The sequence below is a fragment of the Oenanthe melanoleuca genome, chromosome 14 (assembly GCF_029582105.1).
Source record: "Oenanthe melanoleuca isolate GR-GAL-2019-014 chromosome 14, OMel1.0, whole genome shotgun sequence".
NCBI lineage: Eukaryota > Metazoa > Chordata > Aves > Passeriformes > Muscicapidae > Oenanthe > Oenanthe melanoleuca.
Window position 1 is genome coordinate 6,216,059 of NC_079348.1, and position 19,761 is coordinate 6,235,819.

At 40.9% G+C, this 19,761-nt stretch overlaps 1 protein-coding gene across 4 annotated transcripts in view; it reads right to left on the reverse strand.

Moving 5' to 3' along the window:
• The window catches only part of SMURF1 (SMAD specific E3 ubiquitin protein ligase 1), a 41,057-nt gene that overhangs the window by 11,455 nt on the left and 9,841 nt on the right, over positions 1 to 19,761 (reverse strand). For 2 of the 4 annotated variants that reach the window (XM_056503174.1, XM_056503173.1), the window contains exons 2-7: positions 3,578 to 3,616; positions 3,077 to 3,185; positions 2,121 to 2,254; positions 1,939 to 2,004; positions 1,034 to 1,109; positions 511 to 749 (exon numbers count right to left, since the gene is read on the reverse strand). In XM_056503174.1, the coding sequence (XP_056359149.1) occupies positions 511 to 749; positions 1,034 to 1,109; positions 1,939 to 2,004; positions 2,121 to 2,254; positions 3,077 to 3,185; positions 3,578 to 3,616 (663 nt within the window). Of the gene's footprint in view, positions 1 to 510; positions 765 to 1,033; positions 1,110 to 1,938; positions 2,005 to 2,120; positions 2,255 to 3,076; positions 3,186 to 3,577; positions 3,617 to 19,761 lie in introns of all 4 variants that reach the window. The other 2 variants (XM_056503172.1, XM_056503171.1) reach the window with 1 other exon arrangement.

Here is a 19,761-nt window from a genome sequence, read left to right on the forward strand (position 1 = left end):
AATCCAAACCCCCAAACTAGATTTCTTTACTCCTAGATTTGGTGTGCTCTTTTCTGAGGTTTAAATTCTTCTTAATCTCATCCTCCCTAATCTTCTGTACTATTGGTTTCTTTGTTGCTTTTATATATTTTCCTGAACTTTTCTCAAATGTGGGCTCAAACCTACACAACATGCCAAGGGGGAAGGAAAAAATAGCATTACTGCTCTAGTTTAAAGAGCTCTTTACATTCAATCTCCCTAGATACACAGCCAAGATTAGCAGTGAATTTTCTGTAACAGCATCATAGCAAAACCTCATGTTTAATTCACCATCAACCCCTCAGTGTATCCTGGCGTAGCCAACTGCTAATTAGCCAATCTCAAACTCCCATCTGCACTTAGTTCCTTTTCCAAAATGCAGAACAAGATGCACGTGGACGCTGCTTGTTCCAAAACACTTCCATGGATTAAAAGGGGAGAAATTTTTTGGTGACGTCTTTGGATCAAGGAAACCCTTTGGTAGTTACTCACCGTAGCCCTCAGGTAGCTCAGGTGACTGGTGGCCGTGGGGCCTGTTCTGAGGAGTCTGCACGTGAGCTCTGAGCTCGGGGGTGCGGAGCCGCTGCGCCTGCAGCCGCTGCTCCTGGCTGGGGGACTCCAGGAAGCGGCAGCCGCCTCCTCCCGCCGCGCCCGTCGTGTCCGTGTACGGCGCCGGCTCCTCCATGAAGCAGCTCAGCGGCCGCCCCGGCCCCGAATCTTCATACACCGTTCTGAAAATGGGGAAACTTCAAGAGTTTCCATCACAAGAGAAGTGAATGCAGAAATGACTGCCTGTCTCGCCTCACAACTTTGAGTATTGCAACTTTTAACCCAAGAGGTGCCATTTTCTTGATGTTTTTAGACCCAAATTTCTCAGCCTTTCATCAAGACTTACCAAGTTCAGCCTCATAACCTTAGGGCCTGATACACATTCCCAGAAAACATCCTAGTCACACTGATACTTAAGTTTCTCACACATTAACCATTTTGCTAATGAAATGAAAACAATCCTTACCCTTCATTCTCCAAAAGCCCTCTGCAGTCTACTACAGAACCTCCTGTGCCTATTCTGTCCCGTGTCTGTAAACTGACTGAAAGAAGAAAACACAAACTCAGGTCAAGAAAAGAAAAACTGCATTCATAAAAACAGCAAAAAGCAAAAAAATCCACATTTATACAGGATAAAATACTAAGGAAAGTTCTAACCTACACACAAGAACACATCACTTACCAAAATTCCTTCTACTCTCTTAAAGCATTACTAATTTTTTAAAAAGCAGAAGAGAAACCAGAGAGTCATCCCCTCAAAATTTGAGTTTATTTCTGTAAATGTCAAAGATGTCAGGTTCTACATCTGGGTTTCATGAGGATCCAGAAAGAGAAGCTGAAAATAAATTGCTCACCACTAGATGTCATCTTAGGGTGAGAATTTGGAGTTTGCCAAATATATTTATATATCACTGAAAAGCTGGGTTTGGGTGGGGGCAGTAAAACGTGGGGAAAATTTGCTGTAAAATGAGCACGGCCTTGTTGAAATTTGGAAATGGTTTGCATGAGTCAAAGGTATCAAACCAGCAACTTGTAAAATGTCTTTTAACTCCTCCAGATCCTCTTTTAACACCTAAGATTCCCTCTGCCTGTTACCTTGCCCAAATGCATCATTTCACAGGGACATTCACCCTTCCAGAGATGCAGCAAAGCCTTGCCAGATGCATTCCCTGTTTTTAATGTTGTTTCTTATCATCAACTGAGAGGAAACAAACTCCTGCATAGGAGTGTAATTAAAATTTCCAGGTTATGTAATTTAATCCCAGTAAAAGAAGAAGAAATAGCACAGAACAGACACAGAAGCAGTGACTAGAGGAGCTTTTCCCTATGGATATTTCCAAGCAGATGGAGTTTAGCTGGGGTCATTCTTACCCACTATTTGGCCTCGGACAGCATCGGTGTCTGTGGGGTTGAGTTTGCATAGATCCAAACGCTGGTCTGCAAAGGAGAATTGGAAAAATCAACCCTGGGAAGGGCTGGGTGGGAACACTATCCACTACTCAGGTACAAGGTATGGAGGGTTCTTGGTCACACCAGGGAGGAATTGCTCTTACATCCAGTATCTTTTAGCCTGCTGATGGCATTGGAGAGGAGTCGGACACACCCCAGGAAGCCAGCTCCCTGTTTCTTATGGATTTTTTTATGGTTCCATACACTGATGGTTATGGAATCTGTTTTCCCAACGTATCTAGAAAGATACATATTAAAAGAGTAATTTTAGAAATAATAACCTCCTAACTCCACAGAACTGATGCTGTAATTGGTACAAATTCTGACACCTTTTAGTACATTGGTCATGCCTCTTTATTATAAATACACAAGAGCTTATGCCCAAAATGCTATTATTAATGAATTACTGCACAGTGATTTCACACAGCATGGGAAATTGATATTGCTGCAGCATGAATTTAACTACAGCCAACCTCATTAAAAGCTAAACAAGTCGATTAGTGTACAAAACTTCAGAATTTATGGTTCTAACAATTTGAAGAAAATAAATCATTCCAACAAGGATAATCTTCTGTAAAAGCTGGATGGCACTACTCCAGAACAGCTCACTAAGCCCTTGTGCTGTGTACCTGCCACGCAACTATCTCCAAATTCAAACACCTAAAAGCAAAGTACCACTCCTTTATTAACAAGGATTTTCTTCTTGAAAAAAACATCAGTCCCTGAGAGGGCAGGGTTAGATGGGATATTGGGAAGAAATTCTTCTCTGTCAGGGTGGGCAGGCCCTGGCACAGGTTGCCCAGAGAAGCTGTGGCTGCCCCATCCGTGGAAGAGCCCAAGGCCAGGCTGGGAGCAACCTGATCTAGTGGAAGGTGTCCCTGATCATGGCAGGGGGTGGAATTGGATGATCTTTAAGGTCCCTTCCAACCAAATTGTTCAGAGATTCTATGAAATGTGACTCTTGCTAACACAAAATGAACTTGCAGTGCCAACCCTGCACTATTTGTTCACTAGACAAATCTCTGGAATACTGTTTACTCATGACCTTAGAACAACTCACAGATCATAATGCTGGTTCCATTTGGGGTCCAACGTGTTCTTCACAGTGTCAGTGGAATGGCACTGACCTGACCCATCCACAACTATTTTAGCAAATGGGTCAGGAAGTCCTGTGGAAAGGAAAAAGTGTTGTTAAACAGTCCTTTGTTTTGCTGCTTCCAAGACAATGCCATTAGAAGCTCCAACTTCAAGAAAGGACAGCTGCCATTATCCTGAAAGTATTTAGTAAATCCTGTGTTTGAGGTGGATGCTCTTGGTACCCCTCAGCACAGAGCTGTGAGCAGCAGCCTGCCTGTGGTACCAGCAGTCAGACTTTCAGCTGGAATTTATGAACCCTCAGTGTTCCTACCCTGAAGTCCATCCACACAATCTACAAGCCAGAGTACTCCTGTAGTAATGCAGTGCAAATGACACACACAGATGAGTCTCCACAGTAATGCACCATCTCCAAATAAATCTGATTAATCCAGAGCAGAAAGTTACACAATTAGGACATACTTACTGAAGAAATCTTTCTTTGCAAGATTCTTGGCACATAATACTGCAAAACAAAAAAGCAGATAAAGGAATTTTAAAACCATAAAAAAGAAGCTTTCTGGTAATCATATCAGCTAAAATAATATCTGATCATAATTAATAAAAAACCCTAAATATTAAATGTGAGCATTGTTTTCTTTATCTGGAATTGGAATATTTACAGATAAATTTGGCTTTATATTTGCTGTTTTAATTCTTGATACAACACATAGAGGATTTAATGAACATCCCTTTGCACTAAAACCTCCTAATTTTCTTTACTTCATGTTTACACAAATGCTAAATCAGATTTTTGTTGTTGTTTCAGAATCCATCCATTTTAGAACAAGGGCTAAATTGTTTTTTTTCTGAACAAAGAACAGTTCTGGGATTCCTGGAAGAGACCTCTTCACTAAGTCCCATCAAGTGCAATGCAACCTCCTGCTTATTGCACACAAAGTGTGGAGACATGGTGAAACAAAGCATGGCAGGAATTCTGCAACAGCAGAAGCAATCTGCAAATACACAAAGGTTTGGGGATAAGCATGACAGGGCCTCACTCAGGAGAAATATAAATATACTGAAAAAAAAATCTGCATCAAGATGTTTTCCTCTGAAAGGGCCACAAATGAGACATCATTTCCCTCTCTCCAATTCTACTCACCAGCACAGCAGTTTAAGAAAAAATTAGATCAGGAAACTCACATCAATCTCCATTTCTACCAGGTCTATTACCAGCTACAAGTCTAATTTTGCTTTTCCATAAGGACTGCTCAGTAGGATCTCAGCAATCCAAGTTGTTTAGTATCCATTAAACTCTTCCAACAGGCCAGGAAAAACAACTCCTGAGCCAAAGAGGAAAATAATAGAACTCTAACTTATCTCAAACTAAGATCCAAGAAAGGAAGGTAACTATAAAAGACCTAATTACTGTTGAGAGAGTCTCTTTCCCCAGTGGGAAAAAATTCAGCATGAGAATGAAGGCTCAGAAGATAATCAATGGCCAATTCCCCAGGTATGGACCATTTCCCCTTCTCATCTCCATCTCCCCCTCCTCAGTCTCACTGTAATTCTATACTGGGGAAAGGGAAGGTGAAAAGGAACAAATACTTTATTTATTTATTTTTATACACTTCTACTAGAATTACACCTCTCAGCTCCAGAGAAACATTCCCTATGTAACACAGGCAGCAGAGAAAAAACTGCCTCGCCTCACGTGTCAAGCAAACAGACCAAAGAAATTCACTATTAAACCCATAACCCATGGAAAAAAATCCACAAATCCTCCCTCTTAGTAATAATTAAAGCAGCCACACCAGGAAAGTATTTTTAGAATGGATTAAAATTTATTTCTTTCTTACACTGGCAAACTGTATAATCAGAGAAAACTTCTCTTATATTTTTTTAAACAACTGACCAAAAAGAGAAGTGTGCAGGACTATGGCAATTCAATTTGAAACAACACAGGATCACCATCCTGTGCTCTGTGGAAGCATGATAGAGCAACCTTTAATTTCCTTTTCCTGTTGCGAGTGTTTCAGAGGAAAAACTACTCAAGAAAGAGAGATTAAGTACAAGTAAAATCAGAACTTGAGCATGCTAGTACCAGCCCAAAGGAATTCTGAAGTTCCTGTGAGATTTTTTAAATCAAATAACTCTACTTTGCCATCCCCAGTTTTAAGAATAATTTACTGAGCTAGAGAAGGATGACATCTGTAACTTTCTCCATATGGTCTGTCCATATAATTATTAACTTTATTCTATATTTCAGGTGTGCTTTCGAAACAGCAGCTTAAATTTCTAAAGCTATTATTGAAGCATTATATTTTTCATCTAACTCTTTTCCCTTTGCCCCAGCCTTTCAGTCTACAGTAGATGAGCACAGCTGCCAATTTTCCACTCACAGCCTGTGAAACCCTCAATTTTCGGTTGCAAAAATTATTACTCTTTCTTGTAAGAAAAATATTGGCACAAAAGCTAATAGCTGAAATAAACCTTTATGGAGCAATCTCCAGAATGAGGCTGCCCGAGATGGACCATTGGCTCTGCTCCACTATTTGCATGTTAAACCCACTAGAGCAAAAAAATATTTGCAAGAGCTGTATCACTTAAAAGCCACAGATTTCTAAATTCCAGTAAAAAAACAGGTGGCAAAGGTCAGCAACGGGAGACTTGGATGTGAATCCATGCCAGCAGTAGAGCAGACAGCCCCTCCCTGCTGTGCAAAGCTGGGACTGTGCCACATTTCCTCCTTAAACACATCCTCTCCAACAGGAGAGGACCTGATGGCTGCAAATTCAAGCCCCAAATTCAGGGACTTGGGTAGGTTTAGCTACAAAAGCTCAAAAAGATATTAATTTTATCCGTGGTTCAGAGTGGATTTAGGAGAATGAGACAGACCCTAAGCTCTTTGCCCAGGCCTTGCCCATATCCCCTCTCTGACCATTTTCCAAAGTGCTTTTTCTGTTAGTTTTTCTTTCTTTTAAACAAGAAAGGTTCTGGGCTTGTCAGCAGGAGTGATCTCCCTGCATTTGTTGCAACATTACAAAAGGTACTAATTCTCCTGACTTGGGTATTTACATTCTGCCTCCTCAAAGTCAACCAACTTGTTTCAGCCTGACACAGGATTTGTTTATGCTCTGCTCTGGATTGTTGCACAGCTCTGAAGAACTTTTTTTAATACAACAGATCCCAAACAACACCGAAACAATGTCCTTACATCTAGATTATAATATTTATAAAGGGATGGGAATGTTTTTTTAAGTACCTGACATTATTGAGATAATTTCAAAGGCCAAATTAGCCAGCTGGGTGCAGTGCTAGTGTGAAAGCATATTTGGCAGGAGGTGAAGAAAGGACGAGCCTTAGACAAAGTCAGTATTCACCCTGGGGATGTAACTTGAGTGAGCTGAGAGGTTCCTCTGCCAGACCCTGGTTGTCCACCCTGCCTCCAAACAGAAATGAATCATCTGCTGTGGTTCAGGAGGTGCCGCAGGAGCAGGACTGGTACAGTGAGGAGAGCACAGAGTGGCACCAGTGTCTGAACAACCCAGCTGAGAATTGCATCAGAATGCTGCTAATTCACCCTGAGACACCATCCTGCAGCAAGGGCAGCACTTGCAGGGAGGCACAGAAAAACAGGCTGGGAGAGGAACCATTTCAAACATTCCCAAGTAAACAGAGCCTAACTCTGCATCAGCACCAGGTTTATTCCCATACACCACAGAATGTCTCAGTCTGGAAGGGACCCATAGTGATCACAGAGTCCAACTCCCAACACACCCCATCCCATTGCACACTGCTAAGATGTTACAAGTTTCCAGCTGCACAGTGTACAAAGGACACAGTTTCCTGGGGGATAAAGTAAATAAGGCAAGTGATGAAAATATTCCATAGGCCCAGCCTGTACCAATGCAAAACAGTAGGCAAATGTGCACCTGGGACTGCATTCATTCACACTTTGCAAGTTAAAGGTAGGAGCCTCCATGCTCAAATTAAGGACCTTTACATGTGGATATGATCTGAGCTAACCACAGCCTTCAATTTAGTATCCAAGTCAATTTTGGAGACAAGACAAACCAGCAGTACGTCCACATCTTCCTTAGGAAAGGTGAGTGGGGGGAGGTCACAGTGAACCATGCTGGCAAACACCCCTTTCAGCCATCTCTGGCCTTCCCTTGGATATTCCAGGTTAATTATTTATGCTTGTACAAACAGACAGCCAGATTCCAGGATACATTCGTTTTACTTGGTGACAGAAGATAAACACAGGCCAGCAGGCTGATGGCGCAGAAAGGACTTCACTTAATATTTCCATCTGTTCAGACCATCTTTAATCACAGAGATATCCAGCATAATCATTACAAGCACCACAGGCTGGTTTGTTCTATGATACAAGCAAAGAAGAACAATGAGGCTTTGGAATAGAAAGTAATAAAGATCTCGACATAAAATGAAACTAAAGTTACTGCACACAATTGGAAAATGAAAAAGGCTGCAAAGCAGGTCAAATTTGAGGCATCCAAGTAATGGAAATATCTCTGCTAATGCTTCAAAGTCTGCATAGGTTTTGACTTGTGAACTTGGTGGCCTGTGTTGGAGGTGCCCCAGCAGGACAGTCCCCTGTGTGTGCCAGCTCACATCCTGGTTTCATCAGCAGAAATCCCACCATTCTGAAAAACAGTTTTGGGAAGGCAGCACGGCAAAAATAATGTGCATGAAGTGGAAAAAAGCCTCCCCCCAAAAAGGAGAAAAAAGCAAACATCAGCTATTTATCACATGCTGCTCCAACACCCCAAAGTTTATGGACCACAATTAAAATCTTTGCTGAATCTCTTATGTGAAATTGAATCTCTTATGTGAAATCATGTCTCATCCAAACGGTTCCGTGGATTTTGGAAAATACTTGAAATACCAGAAGCCACCCCTTCTCAACCACCCTGAGGAATGACTGCTTACAGTTGTGTCCTCTGCACATAACCTTAAATGAGACTTCACTGCAGATAAGGTCTGGTTTTACTTCTACTACCAGACAACCCGTGAAGGTTTTACATGTCTGTTTTTTTTAAGGATGACAATCATTTATTTGTGGTGGGGTGCAAAAAATGGTTTTATGGGAAAGGAAAGATGGCTGAAGTGTGTAAAAGTGCAGTTTCTCTACGCCTAGCCACATCACTGAACTGAAATACACCACTTTATTCACAAATTGCACTTTAAATTGTCACCACAAAGGCCAAGGTTTCTATTCTAGTCATTTTTTTGTTTGCTTTAGGAATACTTTTGGGCTTTCTCTTCGTCTGCTCGAGACTGAAATGCATAAATCCAGACGGTTTTAACTTCTCAGTAACCGAACCCGAACCGCTGCAGGGCCTGCGAGCACAGAGATAAACAAACCCACAGCCTTCCCTTACATTTGCCAAATAAGCCAATTAGCTGTATGGAACTAATTTCATCCTGACATGCATCCTGAGTGGCCTTCACTAACGATCTCAGCATTGTGGTGCCAATGAGATTTGCAATCTGAGACACAAACCAACCAAAAGCCCCCGAGACCCCTCTGACTCCAGGCCCTGTGTTCATGCCCTGACACTGGAAGGCTCTGCCTGAACTCATGCTAAACCAGACCTTGACTACCAGATTAAAGCAAGGCTTCATTATAAAACCCTCAATTCTCAGAGTCACTAGAGTTGATACACGAACCCTTTTTGTGGCCCTTTTGTGTAGGCTGCAGTAAAAATCAAAGCTTCTTTTCAAGGCATGATCTCCTCGTGGGTTGGAACTTGGCTTTGTGTAGCCAGTTGCAAACAGTAGACAACTTTGAAGAGATCTTCAAAAAACCACACACCCAGAAAAAGCCATTTTTATTAGTCCATTAACATGTCATTAAAGTATCTACTTAGCCAGGAATCAAAATTCCATCCTACCTAAGCAGAAACCAGTCACGAATGAGAGGCAGTTCTCCTACTGCAAACAAAACCAAGTTGACAAAACACAAGAGCTTCATCTCCATTCCTAAGAATTACTCAAAGTGAAAAATTCTCCAACAATAAGTTTTCACATACAATCAGCAAGGGCTGACCTAGCCCTCAATAATACAAATCATTGAAAAATCCAGCACAGTGCTATTGGAAGAACAAGACTCATTAAATTCCTTTTTAACTGAGACTGTGTGCAGCACAAGACCAGTAAAACAAGTTTAAAAATTAACTGACTGAGATGTAAAACTTGGAGAAACACTGAAGAGTTATGGAATCAGCTGAAGAACTTTGCAGGGATAAAAAAAGGGAGATCAATAGTAAGCTGAATTAATGCTGATGTACAGAATCTGAGAAAGGCACACAAATCAGAGGTGGGAATAAGCTGATCAATTATTCCTCATCCCAACTTTTCTTTCTCTTCTGCCTCCTCTGCTCACTCCTAATAAATAACCTGAGATAAAGGTTACCTCTCAGATTAAATCTTTCATTAAATCCCAGCTATTGCTCAGTTTTCTTACTACTTTGCAATGCTTCCCTCCAATCCAGGCCAAGAGCCCTGTCGTACTCTCCACACAGTTCCCAATTTCCTAGACAGACCTGAGTACCCCCAAATGCTTGAGTCTCACAGACATGCCCCCAGCTCTGAACGCAGAGCTGCCTGTGAGTTTTATCTGTCCCACTCAAATTGTACTTCTATGGGTGCTTTTTCTTCTGAACTTTATTTTTTAGGGCAAACATTTGTAGACTGCTGTTTCACCACCTTCAGCTAATAGTTCTTCTTGGCCCTGTGGTGGTTGCTCAGATGTAGGAAATACAGCCAGAGATGCTGGGGCAAGAGTGAGACCCTAACTGGTGACACCTCCTCTGTCACCAAGATGCCCTTGAAGCTCCACTTTCTCTTTGCTGACTGTCTCCAAACATGTCCAAAGCACAACCAGTTTCTGTGAGAACTGGAATTTAAGAGCTAAGACAGTTATTACTATCACCATTTTACAGCTATTCCCAAGAACATCCCATCATTTACACAGCTTTACCAGGAAATACGTTAACAGAACATAATGTAATTTATACTGTATGGTTTCTAAAACTCAGTCATCCACCCCCACCAATAATTCTGCCAGGACCACAGCCAAGTGGGACAATAATTCTGTAAGGAGAGATTTCTGAAATTCAGTCAAGTTTTTGCTTTGTTAAAGTGTCCCCAAACCATCTCCCAATTCTCTGAAAACAAAGGATACACTCAGACTTCAGCTACAGCACCAGCTTCTGTATGCTCTAGTGAGATACAGGAATATCTGTTAAAACCCTCAAAATTGCTGTTAAAACCACACAGAATAATATGCTGTTCTCAGGGCAAATACAACCTCTTAGCTGAGAGCTAAAGAAAACCATTTCAATGAAAAAATTCCTGCTGGAAATACAAAACTGACTTTTCATTTACTCCACACTTCACTGTGTAAGTTACAGTTGCTGGAATCAACACAACTCTGGAATTCTTTCCTTATCCAATCCTTTGCATCTCTAACCACATGCACTTGCATTGAATAATTCATATTTCCAAGCAAGTGGTGTCTACACTGACAGACTTAACTGCACACCTTGCACATTCTTGTGCTCACACTTTGGATCAGACACGTGAACTGTGCAACCTCATCACCAAAATAAAGCTAAAAACACACCAGGAAACTATGTGGCTCAATTCTCTTAAATTGCATTAAAACTAAGGAATAAATCCATGCTGAAATCTCAATACTTTGCTTTCATAGTTACCCAAGCACTGCAAAAGCATCTGGAATAAAATTCCTAAAGCATGAAAAACATGTTCCTCCACCCACATGCACTCATAACTCGGATTCCAAACTGAATTTTACTAAGATGGCCAAAAATATTTTGTACTTTTAACACCACAGAGGTTTCAAAGCATCTTTTTCAAATCCCTAAAATCCCCAGCACCTAATGGGACCCTGTTCTCATCCTAACATTGCTCACAACAGGTCTCAGGCAGAGCAGGGGATCGAGCTCAAACCCAGCCCTAATCCCAAAGTCCCAGTAACAAAAGGTCCTTTCTAGAAATCCTATCCAAATGTTTAGATATATGAATTTGTTTCTCTGGAAAATGTGAGGTGAACAACAGTAAAGTAAAAATCAAATACAGAAAATAAACCCTAAATGGTTCGGATATCGCTGAGGCATAAATTAGGTATGAAATAGCTGACACTCCTGTAGTGGAGAACAGAGCCTGTGCTCAGTCAGCATTTCAGGGAGGTGTGTTTCATTTAAGGTGTCTCTGATCTTCACTTTCATAAGTTCAAGGTATAAAGCCTTGAATGCCTTATTTTCATTACCAAAAAGAAGGCCAGAAGGATTCTCCTGTGCAGCTGATCATTTGCTTACTAATTCAGTATATAAAAGGCTTTTCCAATAAATATTATGTTCACTATAAAACACAGAAATTTAGATTCTCCTTCTTACCAGATATTCTCTCTGGGGCTACCCAGACCACTACTACAACTGCATGTTTTATAAGCAGTTTGTGAGATTCAGGTTACAGGTATGTTTCTGTACTAACAGCAGCTTTTTTTCCCCACAAAACACCATCCAATTAATGAACTTCGAGTTTTTACAAGCCATTCATTTCCTAAATCCGTGAGGAAAACCTGCACAACTGCCCTCTGCTGCTTTATAACGGAGGAGAAAGCCAAAACCAGAAGCAACACATTTGCAGGTGCTTAACTGAGCACTACAATTAGCAGAAGCAGAGACAGAGCAGAGCACTCACACCAATTAAACCAGACCCAGCCTTGGGGTCCTGTCCACGGAGTGAAACACTTCTGAAATGTCAGGAACACCACACACAACCTCTGTACTTTCTAAGGCACTACTATCTCCAGCTCGATATATAAATATTGCCTTTCCTCAGAAGAGCTGCTTTTTATGCAGAAAGCAGAAAGGAGCCTGACCTGCTGCTGCAGAACACGTGAAACCTGTGAAAGAAGAAACCTTGGTAGAGAAAATCTTGGCAAAGTTTGAGTAGATACAGCCAAGCAACAGTTCAATAGAAACACTGAATTTTTGTCAAACAGCGAAAGGTCTACAACTTCCAAGCTAAAACGAAGCAGATTTCTCAGTTTAAAACATAAAACATATGTTTTGTATCTCCAAAGAGTGGCTGGTATTTACATTCCTTCACATATAGGTAGTGTCAGTATTTCAACGAAGTAATTTGAATGTTAAGCACTATTGTAAAGGAGGAAAAAATGTAATTTAACACATTCTCAATCTCAATTTAAAACTGAGATTTGTTTCTCCAGCAAAATCAGTATTTGACTTCATTGATATCTTACTGCAATTAAATAAGGTATAAAATCAACTTTACAGGAACGAAAGTTTCCAATTGGGGTATTTTAATAAACAGTACAAAATTACTGTCTGGTTTTCATCAAGTGCTAAGTAGATTGCTCAAAAGCAAGAACATTGTTATTCAAAAAATTAATGGCGTTAAGTTATATGTAAGTTATAAACTATGTAAACTATTACTTCATCCCATGGGGCTTAAATGTATCAGTAAAAGAGTTGGAGTTAAACAATCCACATGGAACGTTGCCTTAGTGCTCAGTATATATGGCTCTGGACTGCTCAGCTCAGCGTTAAACTGAAGCTTCCTTGCGAACCAAGAGCAGGCAGCTGGCAAGAGAATTCCTTCAGTGACCCAGGAAGCTGCTGATGTTGAGATTAACTTCCAGCAAAATGAAGGAAGAGGGAAAAAATTCCCCTTTTAAAAACATTGAAAGTACAAACCAACAAATTTTGCTAGAGTTATTTTTAGAAGTTCATAATTAGAAGTATAAAAACACTGATGATCACTGTGGTCACAATGTTCAAGAATCCATATTTCTTCATTCATACTGAAACACTGAATGAAGAATTTTCAACACACAAATTCCACAGGAAAATTTGGCCTACAGCCTACTACTCATATAGAAAGAAGAAACCTCAGAATACTGCAGGGAGCCCAATTTATTTCAGTGTAACACGGCTCATTTTGCATTTCTTTAATAACTGGAAATCTTGTAACAAAAAATCTATTGCAAAGAATAACACTTACCAAGCACCTCTTCTGGCACTCACTACTAACTTCAGTAACTGCTACCAGGACAAATTCCAGGAGGTACTAGATGACTTTTCAAGAGGCACAGTCAACACCTCAAATTTTTTTGCAAGTAATGAAAAGCATTCTTTCTTTCAAGTAAGGCATCAGCACTGTATCACTGTTTTACCACCACATACCTCAGGTTAACAAATGCTTCAGAAACTTTCCCTGATTTCCAGCACATCTTGCTGTTTTCCATGCTTGGATTTTAACTGAGGTATGCCGAGTGCTTTTTGGCATGTTTGGATAGAAACATAAAAAGCCTCAAGTCTTGTCATGTAAAGCTTTTCAAAGCCATGGGCCTTGCTGCCAAAGAAACTTTTTCATGCTCTTACAGCTTTTGCCTTCCTTATTCTCAGACCTGCTGTTTGCTTAGCAGGATGGTAACACACACACAAGATGGAGCAGCTCTTTCTGAACTGACCCAGAGCAAGCACTGACTTAAAAACCAGGGCAGTGAAAGTCCATATTCAGTGAAGAGTTAAGGGCGCACAAAAGCCCAAAGCCATGAGTTCATTTTGTTCTAGGCTACTTAGAGAGTGGCCAGCCAAAAACTGAACCAGCTGGAATTCATTCCCAAGTACTTCTTTCTTCCCAGAGCTCCCTGGGCTGTCGTTATCAACCTGAGGATAACAAACATATGGATCATCAAGATGGAGTTGGTGCTGGAAAGAAGTGGCAGAGCCTAATGGCCCATAATAAATGAAGTCTTGATCCTAACTTGGATCTTAGTACTGAGGTATAAACGCTTTTAATGTCTTAGGGGGAAAACTGCCCGCACTAGATGGAATTAAACATTCCACTGACTTCTCTTCTTGATGCTTTCCTTGTTAACAGCTCTTGCACACATCTATTTTTGTCTTCATTACCATTCCATATTCAAATTATATCCATCAGATTCCAGACGATTCAAGAGGCAAGTACAAAAAAAAAGGGAAAAATGACACCTTGACCATTCAAGTAAAATTTTAAAAAATAATTCAGGCTGATTAAGTGCTGAGCTACATAATGGAACAATTATCTTAATTTCCTACACAAAAGCTAAAATAAAGGTGCAAAGTTTAAAAACAGGAAGAGAGAAGAAAAATTGTGTTCACCCAAATAAAATTCTTGGCATCCTTTCTCATTCTGAATCAGGTACACTAGCTGTTTTACAATATTGTTTTTAACTCTGGATTCTTTTTCTATCTCCAGTATCTTGTTTTGTGATTATTCAGCCCGCTATAACCCCTTCCAACGTCCATCCAAGAGTCTACAAATTGCTCTCCACTGTCTTTATGTCTATTTTTTCATTTGTTCAGAGAACTCAGCCCAAACTCTCCTTGCGTACAAATAAAAAACCCAAATTAGCCCAAACACCCATGTTTGTGGAGGGCACCAAAGGTGAGCAGTCACCTGGACACCTGCCAGGGAATGAGCTTGTCTGGGCTTATTAGCCCTGGCCTTGTGCCAGCCCTGCTGAACCTGGGGAGGGACGTGGGGAGGTGACAGTGGTGGCACTGGGGAAGGAGAGGGACTGCAAGTGCATGTGCAGGAATAAGGAAGCTGTGGCAGAGGCGAAGGAGAATGGGACAGAAACGAGGCTTGTTCCAAAAAAAGATCACAATTACAGAGGTATTAATAGCTTTGTGAAGCCAAATTTTTATCATTCATTCACCTACTTTTGTTCTTTTATTAATCCCAGGACTGAATCATTGTTGGTTGTTTTTTTTTTTTTTTACGGGACATTTGTCCCATTGTCACAGGGAAAACATCCCTAAGCAACAAACTTTCCAATGAATTAGTATGAAGGCTTTCACGTAGAGGAAGAAAATCTGATTTAATAACCAATCTAATTTAAAAACTACAATTAGAGAATGATGTGTAAGGGACTTTTTTTGGTGCTGCCATTGTTACAGGATAAGTCTTGCCTACAAGAAGCACGTAGACACACTCCCTTCCAATCCACCTAATCACCTATTAGTCACACAAGTGGTAAATCCCTAAAAGCACTTTGGCCCGGGCCATGCAAACGCTGGATGAACTGAGTTACATCAGTTCTCATCTGATTTCCTGGCAATGAGCTGCACGTGACTGCTGCTGTGCCTGAGGAAATGTGGGTCAATCCGTGTGCATCCCTGCTGAAAGTGCATGCTCTCGAGGGACAGACACACAGCCCTGTGACTCAGGAGCACCGGGCTGGCAGGAAGGGGATTAGTCCTGCTCAGTGCTGGGTGTTCACACAGCACTGCCCATCTTAGCAACGGCACCTCAGAGCGCGCCACAACTCCCTCAGAAAAATGCTCCATCCAAAATGTTCAAATGATGGAGAAGGCTGTCAGCACCTGGCAGGACAGCAGCCACTAAAAGGAAACTATTTGCTTCAGAAGTAATTAAACACCCGTGGAGTTTGGGTGTGAACACCCAGATCTCACAGCCCTGTGTCTCTCAGCTAAGCAGCAGTGAGATGGACAATCAAACACTGCTGCTGCTTTGGAGCTGGGGGCTTGGAGCAGGATTCCTCCCAGGGCATTCCCTTGCTGGATGTGGTTAACCAATAACCTCATGGTAGCACCGCCTTCTTCCAAACCTGATCTCCAGTTAGTACCAAAGTTCAGTGGATCCCTGTTCTATCTGTGTTATCGCTCTCTTACACAAGCAAAGTCACCCTCTTCATCTAGGTATTTTAAGCAAAATGTCTCATTCTTGTGTGACCTAAGGGAGGCACAAAACTGGGAGCTGAATGGCACCAAACAGGACTTCATGAAAAGAAGGCTTTTTTTCCAAATAAAGCTGTATCAGCCTATGTGTTACTCCCTTGTTCTAATCATATAGGCCAGCATCTATTTAAACTGCCAAGATAATGACTTCAAATTTGATCAATAGTCTCTGTTTATTCAGCCAAGTGCTACTGACAGTCACCAGGGATGAACAACAAAACAAACACGTTGGTCAGAGCCAATCCCTGGTTGAGCAAGAAAATCCAATCCGTGATGGTGAACACCCTTGGATTGGATGGGGAGGTGGGGAGGGAGGTCTGTAGCCCAGGGACATGGACGCAGCCCCTCTCCTCTGTGCCCACAAAACATTTATCCACATCATTTTGCTAACAGCCAGCTCGTGAGCCGAGTGAACTCAAGCAGAATTAACATCACAGAGTGGCTCCAACTCTTACTGTGTGCCATTGTAGCTATGCTAAAATACTTCCATTTGTTTTCAGATTAAGCACAGCCGGGCATGACAACCAGAGGATGTCACTAAGCCTTTGGACCATAAGCAGTGACTTCTCTCGTCACCTTATCCACTCCAGAAAGAAATTTCCTTTGGAGAAGCTTCAAGAAAGACTGGAATCATCTTCTAGAAAGCAGGACAAAAAAGTCCTTGACTGAATCTCCAGCCAAAGGATGCTAGGAATGTTTTAGTTACAGATTGGCTGCAGAGAGCAAAATAAAAATAGCGTTTAGAATGAAAACAGATAAGTAGAGCATGTGTAGCATTCTAGCACAGATTTTTCTTTCAAAACAAATAAACATTTTCATTGCAAAATCAGTTTCTCAACAGTGGCTTAACAACAATATATGTGGACCTTCCTCCCATGGGCAATTTTTATTAACAACTTGCAAGCTACTCGCTAAAGGAGCCTCCCTTTCAAATCCCAAGTGAATCTGCAGTCACAAAGACTGGGATCTGGGTGAAAATGTTTTAGTGCATTATTCCAACCAGGATCTTCAGTCACAATTTTTTCTACATTATACATTCATCACTTCGCCTGTCAACAGCACCTGTTTGCCATTTTCCTTGTACAAAATGTCAGTGTCCATTACATCAATAAATTACAATCCCACTGCTCTGAGACAGCTTGATCAAAGGTATTACATAAATAAACTGGAGCTTGAAGGAAAAAAATACAATGGCTTCTCCCATACAACCTTAATGCATATTCAAGACACAGGATTTTATGCAAGTGACACCACTTGGTCGCAGGATCCTGCAAAAAAAAAAAAATGAAGAAAGTTCTCTTGAACAAAAAGTTCATTATCAAACTACTACATCAGCACATCCAAAGCCCAACTTAACATCTAAAAAACTCAGTACATGAGGACAGCTGGTTCACCCAAAGCCTAAGACGTTTGCTTTCCAGTTTAAATTGAATAATAGATTGAATACATTACATTTCGCATGGATGGTTAACAGTGCTAATATTCCAGACAGAATGAAATGCTGCATGAGGAAAATTCTCACTAGGGCTACCTCCCCCTGGATATATTCCTTGCTCTCACAGTAATTTAGTATAACGTAGGCCTAACAATTTCACTGAACAGGATTACAAAAACAGCTCTTCACAGTTCATGGCACAGAAGCTCCCAGAAATATCTATTTCTTCACTACCTTCTCCACACAGGGAATGCACTTGAAAAACAGGCTTTGTGGGAATCATAAAATAATATAATGTTGGTTGCTTTGTTTTTATGAAGAAGGTGCTTCTTGTTTATCAAACAGTGGAGATATTAAAAGCCAGGCTGTTATTTGCATTCATATCACTGAGAGGAATTGCACACCTCGGAATCAGATATTGGCCAAGCACTGAATGACAAACTACTGATAAAGCCAAAACAGCAAATTTTAATAAAAAATTTCCACGAGCGAAAAACCTTTAAACACCATTTCACTCCTTACTCCAATAAGCTATGTGGCACTAATTTGAAGTGATAGTGCTGTTCTTTTAATTAAAAAATGCCAGTAGGAGGTTGATGCAGTGGCTGCTGCTGGAAGCGATGTGCTCACAGGGTGCAACTGAAGCTTTGTGTGAAGAATTAAGGCACAATTTCAGCTGGGTGAGAAGGCAAAACAAAAGCCCTAAATCCAAACAAACATATAGGGAGCATTATTACAGGTGCTTAATAAAGTCATCCGGATGTTTGCCTCAGAGAATGTTAAATTCTGGGGGGAAAAAAAGCCAATGAAACCCCCAAACACTCTCACTGCAGTTCATGAATCTTGGTTTACCTGTAGGTGTGTGGGACTTAATTCAAGTATGTCCGTCCCTTTCCTACCTTAGAGCTCCTCACTCACTTTCCCAGGTTCCTCCTTCCACATCTCCTGTGCACAGGGCTGGCACCAGGACAACTCTGCCAGACCATGGGAGGGTGGATTTGCTCTCCCAAGCTCCTCATCTCCATGAATCTTGAGCCCTGGTATACTTAATTTCACTGCCTTTATCAAATTTGACTGAAGTCAGATGAAAAGCCAAAAATTAGTTAGAGGAGAATGACAGGTGAGATCCATTTTCAGCCTGGTAATTTTTCAGTCTGGAAAAAAAGATTAAGCTTGTCCTGTAAGTTTATCCATCAGCCTGACGGTCAAATAAGGCAGCACTTTGTCCTGAAAAGTGTAGACAGCTTCCACATTCCAGGTTTCACTGCTGATTTGTGAAACACCAAAAGGCTAAAAAACTGATTATTCTACAAGAAATCCACACAAAAATATTTGCTGGATCTTTTTCCCCTCGGTCTTGCAACATCTTAATTCCAACAGCCCAGAAGAGGCCAGCAACCACATCCAGGGCATAAAAGAAGAGCTCTGCATTGGCATCTGGGAGCACAACAATCCTTAAAACCAGTGGCTGCTCCTCCTGATACAGCCTCCCTGGGGAAGGAACATCTCAGAAACAAACAGGACATATTGCCTTTACTTGGCATATGGAGCAGCAAAGAGAAGTCAGTTTATCCAAAAGCCTCTGGTATATTTACTCACCACTCCTACAATACTATTTCAATCACGTTTACACTACCAGCATCATCTCAAACATCACAGATAAATCTGTTTTCTTCAGCTGTTTCAAAGTCTGTTTTCTCTCTGCATACTTGCAGGATTTACATCCCAAGGCAATGAGAAAAAAACCTGTTACTACTTTCTAACTGGGCTTTATTTTCTTTTTTTCCCCCCCTTTCTATCAAAAATAGCTCTCATCTACGTTCTAGTTCAATTTGGAAGTAGCACATGCAGACTTGATAAGCATCCTGCAAAGGAAATGCCTTGAATTGCAGACTACTTACAACACATTTTCCCAAGCAACGTCTTATAAATCCCATTCGATGACTGGTTTGCTAATTTCTATTGAAGATTATCAAAACATTATTTGTAACAAGTCAAATTAATTCTGTGATTCCACTAATAAAAAAAAAAATATAAAAGAAATTACTTTGACTAGAAGTCCAAGCCAAGCTGCTGGGTTATAGTGAAGTGTTATTCATCCTGTTACCAGACAGACCTGGAACTCCAAGAAGGTATTTAATCTTAAACTAAAGAACACAACACAGAAAAGCACCTATTTACATGGTTCTTCTGTTTGCCAAAGTCTCCTTCCAGATCTCCTTCTAGGGCTGGTGACAGCACAATTATTGGAGCTGATTTCACTACCTTCAGCAGATCCAGGGGTTGCAGGCCAGTGTTGGGCTGCAAGGCTGTCTCACTTAGAGCTAGATAAATGAGCACAGACACATTAATTAGTATGTCTTGAAAGAAGTCTATTAACATTAAATTCCCTAAAATTCTTGGAAAGAA